At 38.9% G+C, this 19,830-nt stretch overlaps 1 protein-coding gene across 2 annotated transcripts in view; it reads right to left on the bottom strand.

Moving 5' to 3' along the window:
- Positions 1–19,830, bottom strand: part of ro60 (Ro60, Y RNA binding protein) — a 47,249-nt gene that overhangs the window by 4,561 nt on the left and 22,858 nt on the right. For both annotated transcript variants that reach the window (XM_028811019.2, XM_028811018.2), the window contains exons 2-8: positions 18,406–19,025; positions 16,037–16,257; positions 11,895–12,041; positions 6,505–6,642; positions 4,919–5,035; positions 4,543–4,656; positions 631–777 (exon numbers count right to left, since the gene is read on the bottom strand). In XM_028811019.2, coding sequence (XP_028666852.1) covers positions 631–777; positions 4,543–4,656; positions 4,919–5,035; positions 6,505–6,642; positions 11,895–12,041; positions 16,037–16,257; positions 18,406–19,015 — 1,494 coding nt within the window. In that variant the 5' untranslated portion in view covers positions 19,016–19,025. The remainder of the gene's footprint in view (positions 1–630; positions 778–4,542; positions 4,657–4,918; positions 5,036–6,504; positions 6,643–11,894; positions 12,042–16,036; positions 16,258–18,405; positions 19,026–19,830) is intronic.

Raw genomic sequence — 19,830 nt, 5'->3', positions numbered from 1 at the left:
CTGTAATAATGACAACAAAACAGAAAAGGTAATTAATTAAATGGCCTGGATAGAACCAGAGGTTAGACGGTTGAATAAAGTAATGGGCTTTTTCAAAATGATTTCTTCAGCTTTCTAAAATACAGACTGTGTATTACATATGCTCCGATCGATCAGCCGCCAATCTAGAAAAGACTATCAGTCATTGGCTGATCACAAAAAACATCACAAAAAAATGGCATCTCTGTTCATTTTTTCATGGAATAAATTATTGCAAATTCAAATTTTTATTTTTTTTCCCCCAATTATATTACCTTTTTTATAAAGCTACTGTTTAAGTAAAGATCAAATCTTGATATGCTCACAAGTTATATAAAAAAAAAAGAATGTTTCAAAGAACATTTTTCATATGACTGTAGGCAACACTACTAACAATGCTACAAAGGTGTAGAAGAAGAAAAAAGTGATATAATTGTATGGGGAAAAAACAAACAAAAAAAAAAAACAAAGTATATGTGCAACCTTTCATGTTTTACTGTCTTGTACCTGTGCAAATAAATAAAGGCTCAGCCAATTTGAAAGAAAGCACAATTTACCTACCCCAAGGTCCAATCAGTCTTGAAAAAAATGTTAAATATTGTGTACACTTACATGTCTATAAGTGGTTAGAGCCTGAGCAGGGTGGATATCTCCATAATAGGTCTCATTATCAGTAAAAACAATAAAGACGTCAGCAGCAGTGTCCGTTTCCAGAGCCCACAGCATAGGAAGGGCACAATCTGTATTTCCCATAGGAATCTGCATTTGGAGAAGAGCAAGCTGGCTAGAAGTAGTTCATATTGCTAAGCATAATTGATATATTTTTGCAAACAACTTATGGTAACCATTAATACATCTTCCCTAAAAAGTAGGGTGTAAAAGGTAAGCCAAAATTGTGATCGGTTTTTACAATACAGAGCAACACATTTTAGAGTTCTATCGGTTTTTCTGGTGTTAAGAGAAAACAATGGGATGGACATTTTTGACCACAATGCTTAATAACAAAGAAAATGATGCAATGGTAAATTTCCCAGAGAAGAATTTAAGCTTTAGAAATGAAACTGTGTCACAAACTATCTACTAATATTACTGAAATAGTTTCATGCCTTTTTGTTTAGAAATAAGACTGTCCTGTTGTATGTGCAACCTGTTAACTGTGAGGTCTCCCACATATTACAAATATTTCTGTGGACATTTAGCCCTTCATATTTGAGCAGTTGTTGTGCACCCTTCACATATGCATTTCTGCTGCTCCTTAAAACTGTCCTTGTATCTTCTGCAGCATATGTGCAATCAAAGAGTACACAATCAGCTTTTTGGATGAGTGTGGTCATCTGAATCAATTTCAAAAAATCATTCAGTTGTAAGCACATGCGACTGAGGAGTCTTGTGTATGCAAAAAGTAAGAAGTGGCCCTCACAATGGCAGCCAAGAGGCACAATTCCTCTGACAGGACAGTGTTCCAAGCATGCTCTGGTAGCCTGTCACTAGAGTTAAGATACACGTTAAACAAATCCTTAACTGCAATATGCAGTACACAACTGAGACCTCGTTTAAAGGGGTGGATATATTAATAGCCACAATACATCTTGTATTGTCATGAACACAATCAACCACTTCAACTTTGAGTCCCTACATCTACATAGCAGCAGGTAGATTCTTAGCAAGATTGCCAGTTTTATGTCTGGCTAGAATGTTTTGTTTGTAGTAGCACCAAGTTCAGAGGTCTTCATCTATGCAATGATACACCTCCTACTTGTTGTTACAGTCCAAAATCAGTTCTAAGTAGGAGTTTATTGGGTGCGACTAGTTTTAACATCTTATTAGGTAAAATATTTTTCTCAATAACTTGGGTTATTAAGTTGGTTATAAGTTGGGTTGTGGTACTCTGGCTCAAGAGAACTAATTGTTTCATTGAACATATTCATTTGTGTGATTTCTTCCTAAGATTGCTGTTGTGTCAGCCTAGGTTTATATGTATTTTCTGTTTTTATTATTTTTAAATTATTACTTTTCATGTCTTTATTTAATTTCTGTTATGTTTGTTCATTATTTAGTATTTATGTACAGTATCTTTAAGTTTATACACAGTATGTGCCTTCTGTTTTATGGGTGGAGCCCCAAGAGGTGGGGTCAGCATAACATCACAAATTGGGGACCACCCTCAGCCTTTATATTCTGGTGGATGAGATGGTTGTCATTTAAATTACAGGAGCTGTTTGTGAGTACTGCTTTTGTTCTGATTTTTCTGGTTTATTGAAATTATTTCGCTTTCTTTCCTTGGATTCTGCTATTGGATCATGTATTATGACTTGTTCACTTTAAATTGCCTTTTTAAGCAAATCCTGTTTTGTTCTTTTTAACATTTTAGTGTATTTTTCTATTTTTGTAGAATTTTCATTTCTCTAAATATTCAAGATACCTCTTGTTCACAAGCTAGAGTTTTGTGCATTTTAGATGTGATTCTTTGTATTTCAGCATTGTATTACACAGTTGGCTGTGAATTTTGTCACTATTTCTCTCTAAATGTTTCCAAACCAAGCTATATTTAGCATCCTTCATTTTCACTGAAGGTGTCACTTCTGCTTCTGGATGTAGCCTGAATATTACCTTCAGGTATCTCTTTAAATTAACTAAATGTCTCAAAGCAAGTCAATATTAGGCACTGCAATGCAGTAAGGCAATATACAATATTTCTCAATACAAATATGAACTGACTGCACAATCAATAGGATTATTTGTAAAGATTTTGGACAAAATTAACTAAATACACATAACAAGTATATGTATTGTAAAATTTATGCTTATATAAATAAACTTCTGTCTGTTTGTATGCGGTGTATACAATCCTACAACCTTTGACCCATCTGGACCAAATTTTGCATACTTGCTCTCTAGGACCATACATACAAGACAGAATACTTTGGAACCCAAAATTGTGACCCTGGGGGTCTCAGTGGGTTTATTTTTTCTTGTGTGGTACAGTTCGCACCCCAGTGTTGTCTGTTGACTCAGAGCAAGTACTACAATCCTTTACTGTTTGACTTATTTGGACCAAATTTTACATAGTTGTTGTCTAGCCTGAGCAGTGCAGTGTGCTTCTGTCTACTGTAATATAAAAAAAGAATATTTTTAAATTTTTAAGCTCTGGCTGTTGAGTGAGGCTTGACCAAGAGTGGAAGTGCAGCGCAACACAAAGGAAAAACAATGTTTTTTGTTTAACTCCAGCTTTGTCAGTTCTTGTTCATAATTTAAGCCTTACAAGTTGTCCACCTTGACCTCCTTGTTTGGTAGTTCTATGAGTAGTGAGAAAAGCACTATATAAATGAATTATTATTATTAACTAAGAGGATGAGTCAGACGAGGCAGCGTTCATGGTTACAACCCAGCAAGGAGGTACCACAATACTGCTATCTTATCGGACCCTAAAAGAACAAAATTCTTGACTCTTGAGAGCAGAGACATTGGTAGAGAGGCAGTGTGGATGACTAATTTGACAGCTACCAATAAAAACAGGATCACCATTTTACAAATATACCCAGCTAGTACATTAATAAAAACAAAATTATATGTAAGTATACAGTACATAACTAAATATGTCATGAAATATGTTTTGTATGGCTTATTTCTCTAGGCATTTTTCATTTTCAACAACACCATACACACCATAAAATGAGGCTTGAAATGAAAACAATCATTTTCAGAAATTAAAAATTGAGAGGATGCGCCAGTATTTAGCCAGTATTGTTTTTTGACTGCAGTAGAGGAGACGCTCACTGTTACAACTCTTCACATTGAGCCTCAGGATTCCAGCGGAATGCAAAGCACATGCTCAGAGTTTTGACTGTGCACATCCATGGTGGACACAAATGCAAGAAAAGGTGAGCCAGGACTACTGCTTGAAGCAGAGACTTTAATTCAAGCAACTCCAAATTCATCCTACCCTCTGTGTCTGTCTATAAATGTAGTACTTGATGGACAAAGACCTATGCACACTCTACTGATGCTTTACCAATCAAAACACAGTTCTTGGTGGAGCCGACCCTCTCAAATTTCCATCCATCCATTTTCCAACCCGCTGAATCCGAACACAGGGTCACGGGGGTCTGCTGGAGCCAATCCCAGCCAACACAGGGCACAAGGCAGGAACTAATCCCGGGCAGGGTGCCAACCCACCGCAGCCCTCTCAAATTTGATGGGTGAAAATGAAAGTTTTCATTTCAAGTTGTATTACATAATGGAAGTGTTACCACCGAAATTGATAAATGAAGAACTAAAATAAACTCTTAATGGAAACTCTTACAACAGTTGTTAACATCTGTAACATATACCTTACAGATATTATTCGATTTGAATTAATTCAAAGCATAAAATTAATTTATAGTGTCATGAAATCAATCTGTGTATTCAGAAACTCCTGGAAAAGATATATTAATGATAAAACTTACCAATCAAAAAATAAAGTGAGGGGGAAAAACAGTGATTTTGCGAAGCATAGCTCTAGAGAGATAAACTGTACCATACCTTTTTAAATTCTGAGATGACTTCTGGAAGTGTCATGTTGGCTGTGACTGGACATGGAACAATTTTGTGTGAAAAAGCTACTATTTTTGAATCTTTCTCTGTACGTGCAATAGCCTGTTAAGTAACGAGGACAAAATACATAGAGATTAAAATGTTTTAAAAGTAGAACTACTTAAACAACTTAGAAATTTAAGAAACTAATATGGTAAGGTTATCCTGAGAAATATTTGAAATACCAGGCTCAAATACGTTATGTTTATACCTGTTTATTCAAAAAACATTCTTACATAAAATTGCTTTTTAAGTCTTTAAAAGTACACAGTATTTTAACTTTTTATGATTTTATAAAGTTAGTACATGAATATTTTGCACGTACCATACACATAGCTGCAGCGGCGTTTCTGCAACTGACAGGACTTCCTAAAACACGATCACTCATGGATCCACTCACATCAACTCCTAATACAAAACGTTTTCCTGTGGGCTCTACATTCTGTGAAAGAAGCAATGAGAAAAATCATCCTGTAACACATCAAGTCAAATTAAGCCTAAGCTCTAAGTTTACTACAGAACCTAAGTCTAGGGCAGTGTTTCTTAAGCTATGGGTTGTGACCCTGACATGGTTGTAATGGGTCTCCACATGGCTGTAGGGAAATTGCAGAGTTCATCCAAGCGCAAATTTTGTGTCAAGTGATATGCCACCCACTACTTAAAGCAGTTTTTATTGTGGCAGTATGTGAAACAACACAACTGACATGCCACAAACAACTTTTGTTTCTGTTGCACAGAAATACAATAAATATCCCTCACCTCCCATCTCACAACCTATTAAGCAATGAAACTGACAGCAAAGACACAACTAAGAAATGATGGAAGAGCTTGCGAGGTGAAATGATCGTGGCTCCAGTTTGAAATGTTGAAATGAAAACAACAGGAGTGTTATAAAGGACAAGTGAATATCTCTGTGTGTGTGTATATATATATATATATATATATATATATATATATATATATATTTATATACACACATACAAAATCCAACGTATGTCTGTCTGTCCGCTTTTCACGAGAGAACTACTTAACAGATTTAGATTCTGTTTTTTTTTCTATAATTTGCTTGAACATTCCGGTTGATTTTGCAACTTGTCTCACTGCACTATGTATCGTAGTTCGCTTGCAGGGGCGATTTATTTGCCGAAATCCAAGATATGCGCAGCGGGCCGAGGGGAGGGGACGGGGTCTGGCACAAGAATGTGATAATTTTCAGAGGGTTATAAAGGACAAGTGAATTCTTGCTCATGTTCCAAGCAGAATTATGAAACTTATAATCAGGAATAAAGTAAAAGAGCCAACACTGATTTATGATCCTGTCGGATCAGTCCGTTAAGATTTGTTTGAATGACCAACTGGAGTAATGCACAAAAGCAAAGGACACAGCGTAATTTATCTAGACTTTTAAGATTTCTGCACAGACAATTTTGAATCCAAAAGCCATTGTCATCTTAGCTAACCTACAAAATTGGATTTCAAGGAGGTTAAATGACCAGAGACACTGTACAGATAAGAGATAACTAAAGAGGAATCATTATCCAAAGTTCCACAGTAGCATTATGGGTACCATACAGTTGTTTTATGCCTCAAAAAACTAAATTACTGTTAACACAAGGTTGAGCTGCGTACAAATTTAGTACATTGGACTTTTTAAACTATTACATACTAATGAATTTGGTTATATGGCTGAATTTTGAGGTAAACTGAAATGTACTATTTGTATGGAATTAAATAAAAGCCATGCTATAAAATCACTCAATATGACCAATAGCACATCTCAAAATTAACATAATACATTAAAAGAAACTAGCCATTTTATAATTTTATTCATAAATACCTTTGCTTATTAATGCTTTTATTAAACTTCATTGTCTTTAAATTATTGTTTGAAAAGAAATTGAAACCTCCTACCTTAAAACTTTTGTAAAATGCAGTATCCAGAGCTTTAAGGATGTCACTCTCCGGATCCCACTTCAATTTACCTTTGCTTCCATGACCGGACTTGTATGTTTCTAAGGCCACAAAAACATTGAATGGATGGACTCGTGCCTGGAGTAAAAAACACATTACTTCAAATAAATGTCATTACTTTAAAAATTCTTATTACTCAGATGGTAAAACTAAAAATCTTTTGTTGTTAATGATAATCGTCATATAAATAATACAGGAGCATGTCACAGTAGCCACAAGCACCAGAAGGGAAGCAAATCATGCAAAGGTATCAGAAAGTAGTTTTTATTACTTTTTAAATATTTTATCAAGCATTTAGAAAAAGTTTTGTTATAATCAAGAGACTACATTCCATTGAGATAGATGAAACACTCATTAATAAATCAAAAATATCAGCAGCATACAGAATTAAAGGTGTGAAGTGTTGCTTTGCATGTGTACAACTCACAATTACTCCTGTATTGCCATCTGCAATCTGTACATAAATAAAAAGGCATACCTTCTCATCAAAACCTTAACGAAATGACCACATAAAATGTATCGCTGACAAAACTGGAAACTTTTTGAACAAACTCCTTATTTGCCTTCTGTGTTTTTCATAACATCTTGTTGACATTACCAGAAGAACAAGGAAATGTAAATTCTTAAAGTTAGTTGTTGAAAGGCCTTGCAAATTTTTCGGCAGTCTCCAGTTGTGGACTTCATGTATATAATCTTCACGAGTTGTTTACAGCCACAATGCTCGCCCATGACCCACTTGTGTATTCTGACATACCAAATTATCCTCAACAAATCAAACTGGAAATCTTACAGGAAAAGTTCAATATTGTTCAAGTCAAATTTATTTCTTTACAAACATGAATGGTATCAGCTCAGAGTAAAAAAGAAAAACCCGATCTTCGCATCCCTACAAAACACCCATGTTCTTTATTCCTTATTGTTATATGTGCATTTTACATCCGGGTGAGTGCTAATAGTTGTCAGCTCTCACTTGACCCTTTTATTTCCAGGAAAGTTCAGTATTTTGTAAGTTGTTTTCTTCACAAACATGGTATATATATGCATGCATATGCCACACAAAATCCGAGACCATGGTCCTCAGCCGGAAAAGGGTGGAGTGCATCTCTTAGGGTTGGGAGCGAGATCCTGCCTCAAGTGGAGGAGTTCAAGTATCTCGGGGTCTTGTTCATGAGTGAGGGAAGAATGGAGCGTGACAGGCGGTTCGGTGCGGCGTCTGCAGTGATACGGGCTCTGCATCGGTCTGTCGTGGTGAAAAAGGAGCTGAGCTGTAAGGCGAAGCTCTCAATTTATCAGTCGATCTATGTTCCTACCCTCACCTATGGTCATGAGCTACGGGTAGTGACCGAAAGAACGAGATCGCGAATACAAGCGGCTGAAATGAGTTTCCTCCACAGGGTGTCTGGGCTCTCCCTTAAAGATAGGGTGAGAAGCTCAGTCATCCGGGAGGGGCTCAGAGTAGAGCCGCTGCTCCTCCGCATCAAGAGGAGTCAGATGAGGTGGCTCTGGCATCTGATCAGGATGCCTCCTGGACGCCTCCCTGGTGAAGTGTTCCGGACACGTCCAACCGGGAGGAGGCCCCGGGGAAGACCCAGGACACGCTGGAGGGACTATGTCTCTCGACTGGCCTGGGAACGCCTCGGAATTCTCCCGGAAGAGCTAGAAGAAGTGGCTGGAGAGAGGGAAGTCTGGGCATCTCTGCTCAAGCTGCTGCCCCCGCGACCTGACTTCGGATAAGCGGAAGAGAATGGATGGATGGATGGCATATGCCACACAAAATGTTTTCTAAAGTTAAGCATTTCCTATAAATTTAAAAAAATATCTTACCCTTGCTGGCACTTTATAAAACTGGGTTCAAAAGTAAAATAACTTTATAGGTTCAAGGTAGGTAAGATTTTTGCATGTTTTCTTGACTTCGACTTTTGGTTATTGTTTTATGGTTCTGTTTTTTTTTTATTTATTACTAGGGGGCTCCTTGCTTCGCTCGCCCACTTTTGTAAAAACAATATTTGGAATTAACTTTTCTTCAAGATTGCATTGAATTCTGATTCCGTGTTTGGACTTACATTGTGACAACGCAATGTATATCTGCCTGTGAGTGAATATCGTTTCTTTCTCTCTAATAAGTAAAATTACTTTCTTGAATGTATGTCCATTCTTTTTCTTCTTCGCTTTGTCGTTGACGTGTCATCTAGAACGTATAAAATTATTGTCCTGTTAAAATTTATAAGGGCTGAGAGTGCAGGAAGTGTGTCTGAGAAAAGCATTCACATGACTGAGAGGTTAGATGACCGTGGTCTTGTTTGAAAATAGTTGTAAGTAGGGTGTGACTTGAAAGAATCTCATGTTAAAAGTATCCAAATCACGGGACTTCATACCGCAACAATGTTTTTGGACTCTTTTAATTCTCGCTGGCAACATGAATTAGACGATCTACAAGTCTCCGACATAAAGTTTAAATCCAAACAATATATTCGATCTTTTTTCACTTTTCCGTTATTTCACTGAGTAATAATTTCCATTTGTTTGTGCTAATGCGATCTTTCCTATCCTATTTTTTGAGACTTTTGAATTTTTCTACTTCCATTATCTCTAACCTGCTGTGCATGTGTACTGCTCCAACATTTTTTAATTCTTTACGACATTCTACTTTGTCATCTACTCTTTGTCCTTTATTTCCGACCCTGGCTGTGTTAAATCTCTTTCTTGCAGGACATATAATGCTTCTCGGGTTGTGAAGGGGGTGGGGGGGGTGGGGGGGGATTGAACGCACGTTAAGGAGATGCGGTCAGATCAGATCAGCCGCTGTGTTGCTGCTGCTGCTGCTGGTGAGCTGCGTGTTCTGCTTGTCATGCTGCGTGTCGATCATTTAAAAGCCTGTACAGCAGCTGTCCTTTTGTCTCACTGCCTTGTCTCGTGTGACGTCAAAGTGTCTTCAGAGAAGATCTCGTCTCGTCTCCCTCCCAAGATTTTTTTTTATAATAGAGAAATTTATTCAGCTTTGACCTCCTTGGTGTGGGAAAAAAACCTTCAAACAAAAAAAACATTTGTTTTTTGGTATTTAAACAAAAAGTTTTAGAACAAACTGAACCGGAACCTAAATTAATTGAATCAAGTGATAGTGATGACAATGTAATTGGTCATTAGAGGCTGACACAGATAGTGGAACTGATGCATATGGCACTGTACAACCGAACTGCTGTGATATGCCTGGTGACTTCTGAGGCCTGCAAGTAGCTGTATAGCAAAAAAGCAAAATGATTGTTGAGTGGGAGGATAAGAAAGACACCAGCCTCCTAAGCACTATTCCGAATACAGCAACCGTCCATGTTCGTGTCAGGGGAAATATAGAAATCAGTAAGCCTTGTGCTGTGGTAGCCTACAATAACACAAGGGGCGGAGGCGATCGTGCGGATCAGGCAGGGACATTCTATGCTGTCATGCTCAAGCAAAAGAAAAAAAGAATCACACTCCTACAAAACACATCACATGAAGGACGTGTACTAAATCTGCATCAATACAGCAGTAGAGACTCAACATACCTTTCCTACTGTATTTATGTTAACATTTTGGTATCGTACATGTTTCTGTTACACATCATTACACTTTTCCTTGTTAAAAAAATGTATCACTTTTGGCTTTTTTTTTTTCTGCGGGTAAACTCTGCTTCCTCTTGATCTCTCAGTTCAGTTCTCTCAAAACATAGCCAGAACATAAAGGTATGTCAGTCAGTCAGTCATTTTCCAAACTGCTATATCCTAACACAGGGTCACTGGGGTCTGCTGGAGCCAATCTCAGCCAGTACAGGGCGCAAAGCAGGAACAAACCCCGGGCAGGGGGCCAACCCACCGCAGGGCACACACACCCACACACTAGGTACAATTTAAAATCACCAATGCACCTAACCTGCATGTCTCTGGACTGTGGGAGGAAACCGGACCGCCCGGAGGAAACCCACGCAGACACAGGGAGAACATGCAAACTCCACGCATGGAGGACCCGGGAAGTGAACCCGGGTCCCCAGGTCTTCCAACTGCGAGGCAGCAGCGCTACCACTGTGCCACCGTGCCACCTATTTTATACATTACTTTTTATTTTATTTATTTGTATTGTTATTTTTTATTTGTAATTGTAATTTTTTCTTGAAGCACTTTGAGCTGCACGTTACGTATGAAAATGCTCTAGAGCAGTGGTCCCCAATCTCGGTCCTGGGGACCCACTGTGTCTGCAGCTTTTTGTTCCATCCAACTTCTGTTTTTCATTGGACTCTTAGCCTATTTAAGTGAGTCATTATTTCCCAGCTTCTGTGTTTTGGAGTCAATGTAGAAATTACAAACTAAGTGTGGTAGATTTTTATTAAAATGTAATACGCAGTTATATGGGGAATATGTAGGCTTTTTTTTTAGTCGTTAACAGTATTTTCAACCTAATTTTCATTCTGCTTTTCCAGGTGTTCTGGTTATTCAATTGATTCTTTACTAATTAGCGGGTCTGACACTGAAGTCATTGCAGCTTTCATCATCCTGGGTGTCTGCTGTGCTGGTTGTTAATGGTCACTATTAGACTTAAATGAAGGAAGCAAACTACACAGGAAAAGGAAAAAAAAAAATAATAGAAAAACAACAAAAGAGAATTAGGCATTTATAGCTTTAGAAAAAAAACAGAAGTATTTCTAAATGTCCTATAAATGCAAAAACCATACTGTTGTGTTTTTCTGAATGCAGAATAAGAGAAGAGTAAAAAAAAAAACAGCTAATTAAATGAGATCAGTTGTTATCGATTAGGGTGGCATGGTGGCGCAGTGGTAGCAGTTAGGAGACCTGGGTTTGCTTCCCGGGTCCTCCCTGCGTGGAGTTTGCATGTTCTCTCTATAACTGCGTGGGTTTCCTCCTACAGTCCAAAGACATGCAGGTTAGGTGGATTGACGATCCTAAAATTGGCCCTAGTGTGTGCTTGGTGTGTGTGTGTGTGTGTGTGTGTGTGTGTGTGTGTTCTGTGGTGGGTTGGCGCCCTGCCCAGGATTGGTTTCTGCCTTACGCCCTGTGTTGGCTGGGATTGGCTCCAGCAGACCCGGTGACCCTATGTTCGGATTCAGCGGGTTGGACAATGGATGGATGGATGTTATCGATTATTATCACTGATTGCGAATCTAGTTGGAACAAAAACCTGCAGCCACAGGGGGTCCCCAGGACCAAGTTTGGGAAGCACTGCTCTAGAGAAATACAGGTTGTTGTTATCCCCCTCTTACCCAAAGCTGCTCAGGTGGAATTCTGTTCCTGAATGAGTAAAACAAAATAGAAAAAACAAAAATTACAAAAATATGAATAGTCTACCTTTTTCAAATATTTTTCATTCTGCAGTCTCTCACACACCATAGCAGTTTCTGAACTTCCTGGAACTAAAAGTAATTCTGCTGTCATCTTCCCTAAGTTTCGTAACATTGCTGTCATTGGCATTTCTCTCAGCAGAGCCTTCCAGACCTGTGAAAATGAAATGATTTTATAAATATGATAATAAATGAATCAGGACAGCAAATTCAAACAGCAAATTATAAGCTATGATCAAAAGTGTTAACACCTGTTGATAATCAAAAGGTAACCAAACTAGTCAAAAGAAACCAAAAAAGTAATGATTTTTATTACAATATCAAGAATTAGATATTCTTGGGCTGTTTCACATGCACAGTTTAAGATCTTCTCACAGATTTTCAATGATGTTCAAGTCTGAAGACTGCGAGGGCCACTCTAAAACCTTCACCTTGTGTTGCTTGCGGCACTCCACAGTAGAAGTCAGAGTTGTGTTTTTGGGTTGTTTGTCTTCTAGTAGATTTCATCTTTTTTTTTCCACTTCAGTTTCCTGATTGTCTGACATTCTCCTCGAGGATTTGTTAATATTTAGTGGAATCCATACTTTCCTGTATTCACACAATGTTTCTTGAGCCGCTTGCTCCCACACAGCCCCAAAGCATAATAACTCCACCCACATACGTAACAGTGGGTAAGGTGTTGTTTTCTTCAAGTGTTGCTCCTGTTTTCTCCAAGCAAAACTTTTGTGGTTACAGCCACAGAGTTTGGTTTTAACTTCATCTGCCCACAGCATTGGTTCCAAAATGCCTCTATCTTTTATGGGGAGATCACATGTAAGGTTTCCTTCTAATGGATATTCCATGAAGGCCATGTCTGTTGAAATGACACTGGACAGTACAGCCATACACCACCACCACTCCTTTCTCAGCTTAAAGTGCCTGCAGGTCCCTTGCAGCCATATGTGGTTTTGCTTTGCCTTCCTGCACAATGTACAAGTTGTTCTATCCATCAGTTTTCTTGGTCTTGTCTTGACTTGCGCCATTCCTCTTAACTGCCATTTCTGAATGACATTTCAAACTGTGAAAACTGCTAGCTGGAAGCACTTTGATATGTTTTTGTAACCCTTCCCCTGCTTTGTAGGCATCAATTCCTTTAATTTTCAGATCATCAGTCAATTGCTGGTTGTCAAGCGTTGCATGTTTGAAGAGTCAAAAAAAACGTATTAGGGTCTGGAACTGTCATCAGCTGACAAGTCCTAATAACAGCTCTTGAGCAGACAAACAGCCACACCAGAATAATAATGACCCAACGACTTTAGAGATGCTACAACTGAATGGGTGCCAAAACGTTTGCAAATGTAGCATTTGATTTTTTTTTCCAGTTCATTAAATAAATCATGACTGTAATTGTTTTAGTTATTTGCGATCAAAGCTTTATTTACCGTCTTTTACTTTAAGTGTCAACAAAATACGATGGTAAATCAAAAAGTTAAGGAAATTTGAAAATTACATAGTAATTGCAATGGATAGAAACTGACACAATACAAGACGTTTGCAATGGCTTATGGATGGTCTTAACAAACACAGCACAGCACTCTGCCATTCGTTTAGTTGAAGGCAAGGTCAAACGAACATGGACACTCCGATGTGGGATTGTACCTGCAATTTCTTAGGGCAGAGAGGGGGAAACCTACTGAAATTCACTGAAGCATTTTAGTTTGTGCAGATCAATAAGCTGTTTGGATACCCATCTTGTGCAAACATTTCAATACCCCAAGTCTTCATGCACTGTGGCAGGGGCAGATCCATAGCTGATATCCAAATGGGCAGCAACAGCGGACATCTTAATCGGTCGTCCTTCTTGAAGGCATCTGTCATGTCGATGTGGGCTTATGTGAGCGATGTTCATGGTTGACTAGCTTGAGCTTTGTCGGTTAAAACTTGTTCTTCCCGTTTCAAACCTTTCTACCCATTCATAAATTTTCTGTCGACTCACTTCTGTACTGAGCCAATGACTTCTATTGAATTTCAGCAGGATTATTCACCAAGTCTGCCCAAAGAAATCTCACTGCAGTGTGTTGTTCAACAAAGGTGCAATCCCACAGCACAGCAGCCAAGCTCATTTGACCTTGGCTTCAACTAGACTAAAAGGAGAGCGCAGCGCTGAGTATTTGATCACAAACGTGTTGTGTTGTGTCAGCTTCTATCCATTAAATTGCCTTTAGTTTTTGATTTACCCTCGTATATAACTGTTTAAAGGAGATACAAGGTACAGTGCATCCGGAAAGTATTAACAGCGCATCACTTTTTCCGCATTTTGTTATGTTACAGCCTTATTCCAAAATGGATTAAATTCATTTTTTTCCCTCAGAATTCTACACACAACACCCCATAATGACAACGTGAAAAAAGTTTACTTGAGATTTTTGCAAATTTATTTAAAATAAAAAAATTGAGAAAGCACATGTACATAAGTATTCACAGCCTTTGCCATGAAGCTCAAAATTGAGCTCAGGTGCATCCTGTTTCCCCTGATCATCCTTGAGATGTTTCTGCAGCTTCATTGGAGTCCACCTGTGGTAAATTCAGACATGATTTGGAAAGGCACACACCTGTCTATATAAGGTCCCACAGTTGACAGTTCATGTCAGAGCACAAACCAAGCATGAAGTCAAAGGAATTGTCTGTAGACCTCTGAGACAGGATTGCCTCGAGGCAGAAATCTGGGGAAGGTTACAGAAAAATTTCTGCTGCTTTGAAGGTCCCAATGAGCACAGTGGCCTCCATCATCCGTAAGTGGAAGAAGTTCGAAACCACCAGGACTCTTCCTAGAGCTGGCCGGCCATCTAAACTGAGCGATTGGGGGAGAAGGGCCTTAGTCAGGGAGGTGACCAAGAACCCGACGGTCACTCTGTCAGAGCTCCAGAGGTCCTCTGTGGAGAGAGGAGAACCTTCCAGAAGGACAACCATCTCTGCAGCAATCCACCAATCAGGCCTGTATGGTAGAGTGGCCAGACGGAAGCCACTCCTTAGTAAAAGGCACATGGCAGCCCGCCTGGAGTTTGCCAAAAGGGACCTGAAGGACCCTCAGACCATGAGAAAGAAAATTCTCTGGTCTGATGAGACAAAGATTGAACTCTTTGGTGTGAATGCCAGGCGTCACGTTTGGAGGAAACCAGGCACCGCTCATCACCAGGCCAATACCATCCGTACAGTGAAGCATGGTGGTGGCAGCATCATGCTGTGGGGATGTTTTTCAGCGGCAGGGACTGGGAGACTAGTCAGGATAAAGGGAAAGATGACTGCAGCAATGTACAGATACATCCTGGATGAAAACCTGCTCCAGAGCGCTCTCGACCTCAGACTGGGGTGACGGTTCATATTTCAGCAGGACAACAACCCTAAGCACACAGCCAAGATATCAAAGGAGTGGCTTCAGGACAACTCTGTGAATGTCCTTGAGTGGCCCAGCCAGAGCCCAGACCTGAATCCGATTGCACATCTCTGGAGAGATCTTAAAATGGCTGTGCACCGACGCTTCCCATCCAACCTGATGGAGCTTGAGAGGTGCTGCAAAGTGGAATGGGCGAAATTGGCCAAGGATAGCTGTGCCAAGCTTGTGGCATCATATTCAACAAGACTTGAGGCTGCAATTGCTGCCAAAGGTGCATCGACAAAGTATTGAGCAAAGGCTGTGAATACTTATGTACATGGGATTTCTCAGTTTTTTTTTTTTAATTTGCAAAAACCTCAAACTTTTTTCACGTTGTCATTATGGGGTGTTGTGTGTAGAATTCTGAGGAAAAAAATGAATTTAATCCAGTTTGGAATAAGGCTGTAACATAACAAAAGGTGGAAAACGTGATGTGCTGTGAAGACTTTCTGGATGCACTGTATATGGAACAGTAAAGACTGAAGCATGGTTTGAAATAGCAAAATCTATTATCAATCACAGCACAGTAGACTGCAAGTATCCAGAATATTAAAATGGAACTTGTAAAGCTTAGGATGTGCAATGCATACAAGAAAAGGATTATTACAGAAACATTCTGTATTGACATGTCTACAGTTACTGTTTCAAGAGCAGTGTACTGACTGATTGATATATAGTATATATATTGTTTAAATAGTTGTGAATTACAACATTCTATCACCAACAAAGTACCTTACCTCTTTAGATTTCAGGTGATTGGTGAGTAAATGTTCTCTTACTAATTTATACTCCTCTACTAAGTGAATTACTTCCACTTCATTGGTGGTATGTTTCACTTTCTCCACAGCTTCAAGGTATTCTAAGATTTTCTTAATGTCGTCCTCATTCTCCTTGTCCCTGTACGCTGCTTGGACATTTTTCCATCCTTTTGTGATGTATTTTGTGACCAATGCAATACCTTAAGCAACAAAAGGAATATTTAATATGCTTACACATGAATGTATCTTAGACTTTAGTACAGTTTTATATAACTGCCTTCAGAGAACACTATAATAAATAATTTGTAGGTACATTGGTGTGGGTCACACAAGGCAAAGCCTTCACACATACTAAAGATTATTTATAATTCTCTAATCAAATAAATCCATCTGCTTTTAGCGTGGCTAAAAGCCTTTACAAATTAAATACTTAATGTAAAATTGCAAATCTAGGTTTCTCACCTGGAATAAGTACATTTAAAAAGCATATTCTTTGTATTTATTCAGTAATTACTTTTTCCTTTGGCATTTTCTACAGATAAAAGTACTCACTTTCAATTCACTTTAAAAACAACACATTTTAAAGTAGTACTGAGGTGTTGTACCGTGTTAGCCATTATGAATGTAGTGAGACGTCAAGCAAAATGACTCCTTTTATTGGCTAACTAAAAAGATTCCAATATGCAGGCTTTCGAGGCGACTCAGGCCCCTTCTTCAGGGCAGTTAGTAATACAGAGACTGGAGTTCTCTCTGTTTATACATCTTGTCTTAAGAAGGGGCCTGAGTCGCCTCAAAGCCTGCATATTCGAATCTTTTTAGTAAGCCAATAAAAGGTATTATTTTGCTTGACGTCTCACTACATTTTAAAGTGAAACAGAGGTTGATCATATTGCTTACATCTACCAAATAATTCATCCTAGTTAAACCTTGAGTCTGTTTTTTTTCTCAATATGGACCCATTTTAATTTATGAACTAAATTATTGTCAATGCCACAAAATAATTGTAAAAAATTGTATTCTTTTTTTGCTGTTTTAAAAATCTATTGTCATTTTCTTAGGAACATTAATTTCCAAACAAATCCAGATAATTAATGATGAACAAGTAGTGGTTTTCATAAGCAGCTCATTTTTATTAATTCCTTCCTCTGAAAATAAGAAGGTGGCACGATGGCATACACTATAAAACACTTCAGAGTCTCAGGGCCCAAGCGCTACATATTTACGAAAAAGATTCACAGTTTTTGCCCCGCATTCCAAATTTCAAATCTGGTCCAGTATGAGCGTACTCTGACCAGAACGTCCCCCATTTTACAGCGTGTTCCTGGTGGCAAGATTGGCACTCCAGCCACTGTAAAAAACTTCACACTGCACCACTCCATTTGAACTAGTGTGGTGCCGGGGTGTCACCTGTTGCACAGCTGTGCTCGGGCCCTAATTTGGGAACCTGAGGTGGTTCGTCGTGTGGTGGGTGCGGCAATGCACTGTATCTGTGCCTACTCCCAACCTCCTCCTCTTCCTCTCACCTTGTACTTAATGCTGCTGGCTTAGGCTCCGGCTCATGCAACCCTAGGCTGGATTGGGTGGGTTGGATAGCCAGAGGAAACAAAAACAACAGGGCTAGTTTATGTACGAGAACTCTCAATTGTTCATAAATTTACTCTCAACACAGATGCAAAAGTATATATTGTTAGGCAAGTAACTGCACAGAACTAAAATCTATTCTTTGTTTTACCAGATTCAGCTCAGGAAGTAGTGCATGTTGAATAATATAATTTTTCCTCCCATTGTGCTAATAGCTGTGGCTTTTTTATTTTTCATAAATGTCTTGAAACACTTGGCTTTGCTATTTGAAAGTAGCGCCTTACAAATGTTTCAGTCCCTTGAGCAATTATAATAGATCCAAACAATTGCATTATGCTCTCTGATATTTTTTGTTTCAAAACACTGATTTTTGTTTGTTATGTGACATTCTTTCATGTTCGAAAGATGTCTTAAGGATAAAAGGGAAATACACGGTTTGCAAATGTATCCAATTCCTACACCTTTGCTGCAATAATAGGTTTTGGTGTCAAGTATATATCAACTCTGAATACAGCTACAGAGTTCATTATTGCCTTCTCTCACATGCAGATTTGCTCCAGGCTGTCCAAGAATGATCCTTGTGCACCACAATTTTCACACTGTGGCACTGAATATTCTTACTTGAAGCTCAGTAACATCTAAAATGAAAATAACTGTTCACTATTTCTCCACTCTGTGAAGCATAACATTTTCAAACAAATTGCACTTAAAACAGTACAAATGAATTTGGAGTTCTACAGTGTCAAACTGTTACCCTTCATACATACCTTCATTTGCAGGCCTCAAATGTGACAGCCTTAACAGGTCCTTGTGTGACCAGCCATTTCGTTGTTTGTATTTTGTGACTGCTAAAGCCAAAGCCATTGGGTCCTTTTCGTTATACCAATCCGCCACTGCTTTTCTCAAAGCTCTACCCCACATACCACATTCCATGCCTTCTTTAAGAGCTTTCTTAAACTGGACAAAAGTAAACAGGTGGGTGGGAATACGGCAAACATCCTTAACAGCTTTAAAGGCTGCCCGCTTCGTTTTGCTGTCCGAATGTTGGGAACACACAGCAAGAGCAAAAAGGATCGGGTCTGACTTTGCTGTTCTTCCCTCCACACTGAATGTCTTGATTTCTTCCACAGCTTCAGAGCCTCTTCCTTCTTCTATTAGTCTGATCAAAGCTAACACGTTCTCCTTACCCAGTTGCTCTTCTTTGATGTAGTACGTCCCACCCTCTGAGCCAAAACACAGAAAACGGTGCAATCGTGTAATGTCAGTCACCTCCCATGTGTATCCACCTGCAGAGTTCACTACCTGCTTGTCAGTTAATGGCTGTAACTGTGATGGTACACCTTGTGATGGCACATCTTCAGAATATTCCATTTCCATCTTCAATAATCTATGGATGAGAAAAACAGGACAATGTTTTCTTACATTTTCACATTCCTTCATAATCTTTTTACTTACCATGGTAAAGAAAAAATAAATTCTGAATATGAGAATATTACTGTTATAATGGGAGGTGACACTGGACTGATGTCTCGACCGAGATGGATGGACAGGACTATAAAAGGGGTGAGACCGGGGAGACAGCCTTCTAAGGCTGTATACTACCTTGATACACTAGGTGGCAGTGTTTCTGTAGAATGTACACACCTGCAGGGCATACTGGGAACTGTAGTCTTGTTCAGAAGCCCTGCTCGGTTGGGAGCTGCAGGGAAAGGCTATCCCAATTTTTAGGGGCTTCCGTCTGACTCGGAACTGCTTCCTCTATGCAGTGTCCTGGGACAGGAAAGACTCCCAGGTCCTAAATTAAACGGGCTTCTTCACCTCACTCAGAAAGTGAGAGTCAGGAGTAGACGAACAACAATGGGTGGAAGGGAGAGAAGACTGAGAGAAGGAAAGAGAATTATGTATTGCTGAGCCACTGTAAAGGTATTTCTCATAAAAAATGGTTATTTGAACCTGTGGCTAGACTTTGTGCAGTTGTGTTAAGGGTGTGAGATCCTGAGATGCCCCCTAGTGGCCACACTGTAAATAAAGATAAATTTGATTACACAACCACCTTACACATCTTACACCTTTCAACAGAAACATAATTTACAAAAATCTGATACAAAGATGATAAGAAAAAAACATTTTTAAACCTTCTCATTCACAGGGGAAACAGAGACATAAAATATACCAAAACTGACAACTGTTGA

This window comes from Erpetoichthys calabaricus, chromosome 10, assembly GCF_900747795.2.
Source record: "Erpetoichthys calabaricus chromosome 10, fErpCal1.3, whole genome shotgun sequence".
NCBI classification, from domain to species: domain Eukaryota; kingdom Metazoa; phylum Chordata; class Cladistia; order Polypteriformes; family Polypteridae; genus Erpetoichthys; species Erpetoichthys calabaricus.
This window is presented reverse-complemented; position numbering and strand designations above follow the sequence as displayed.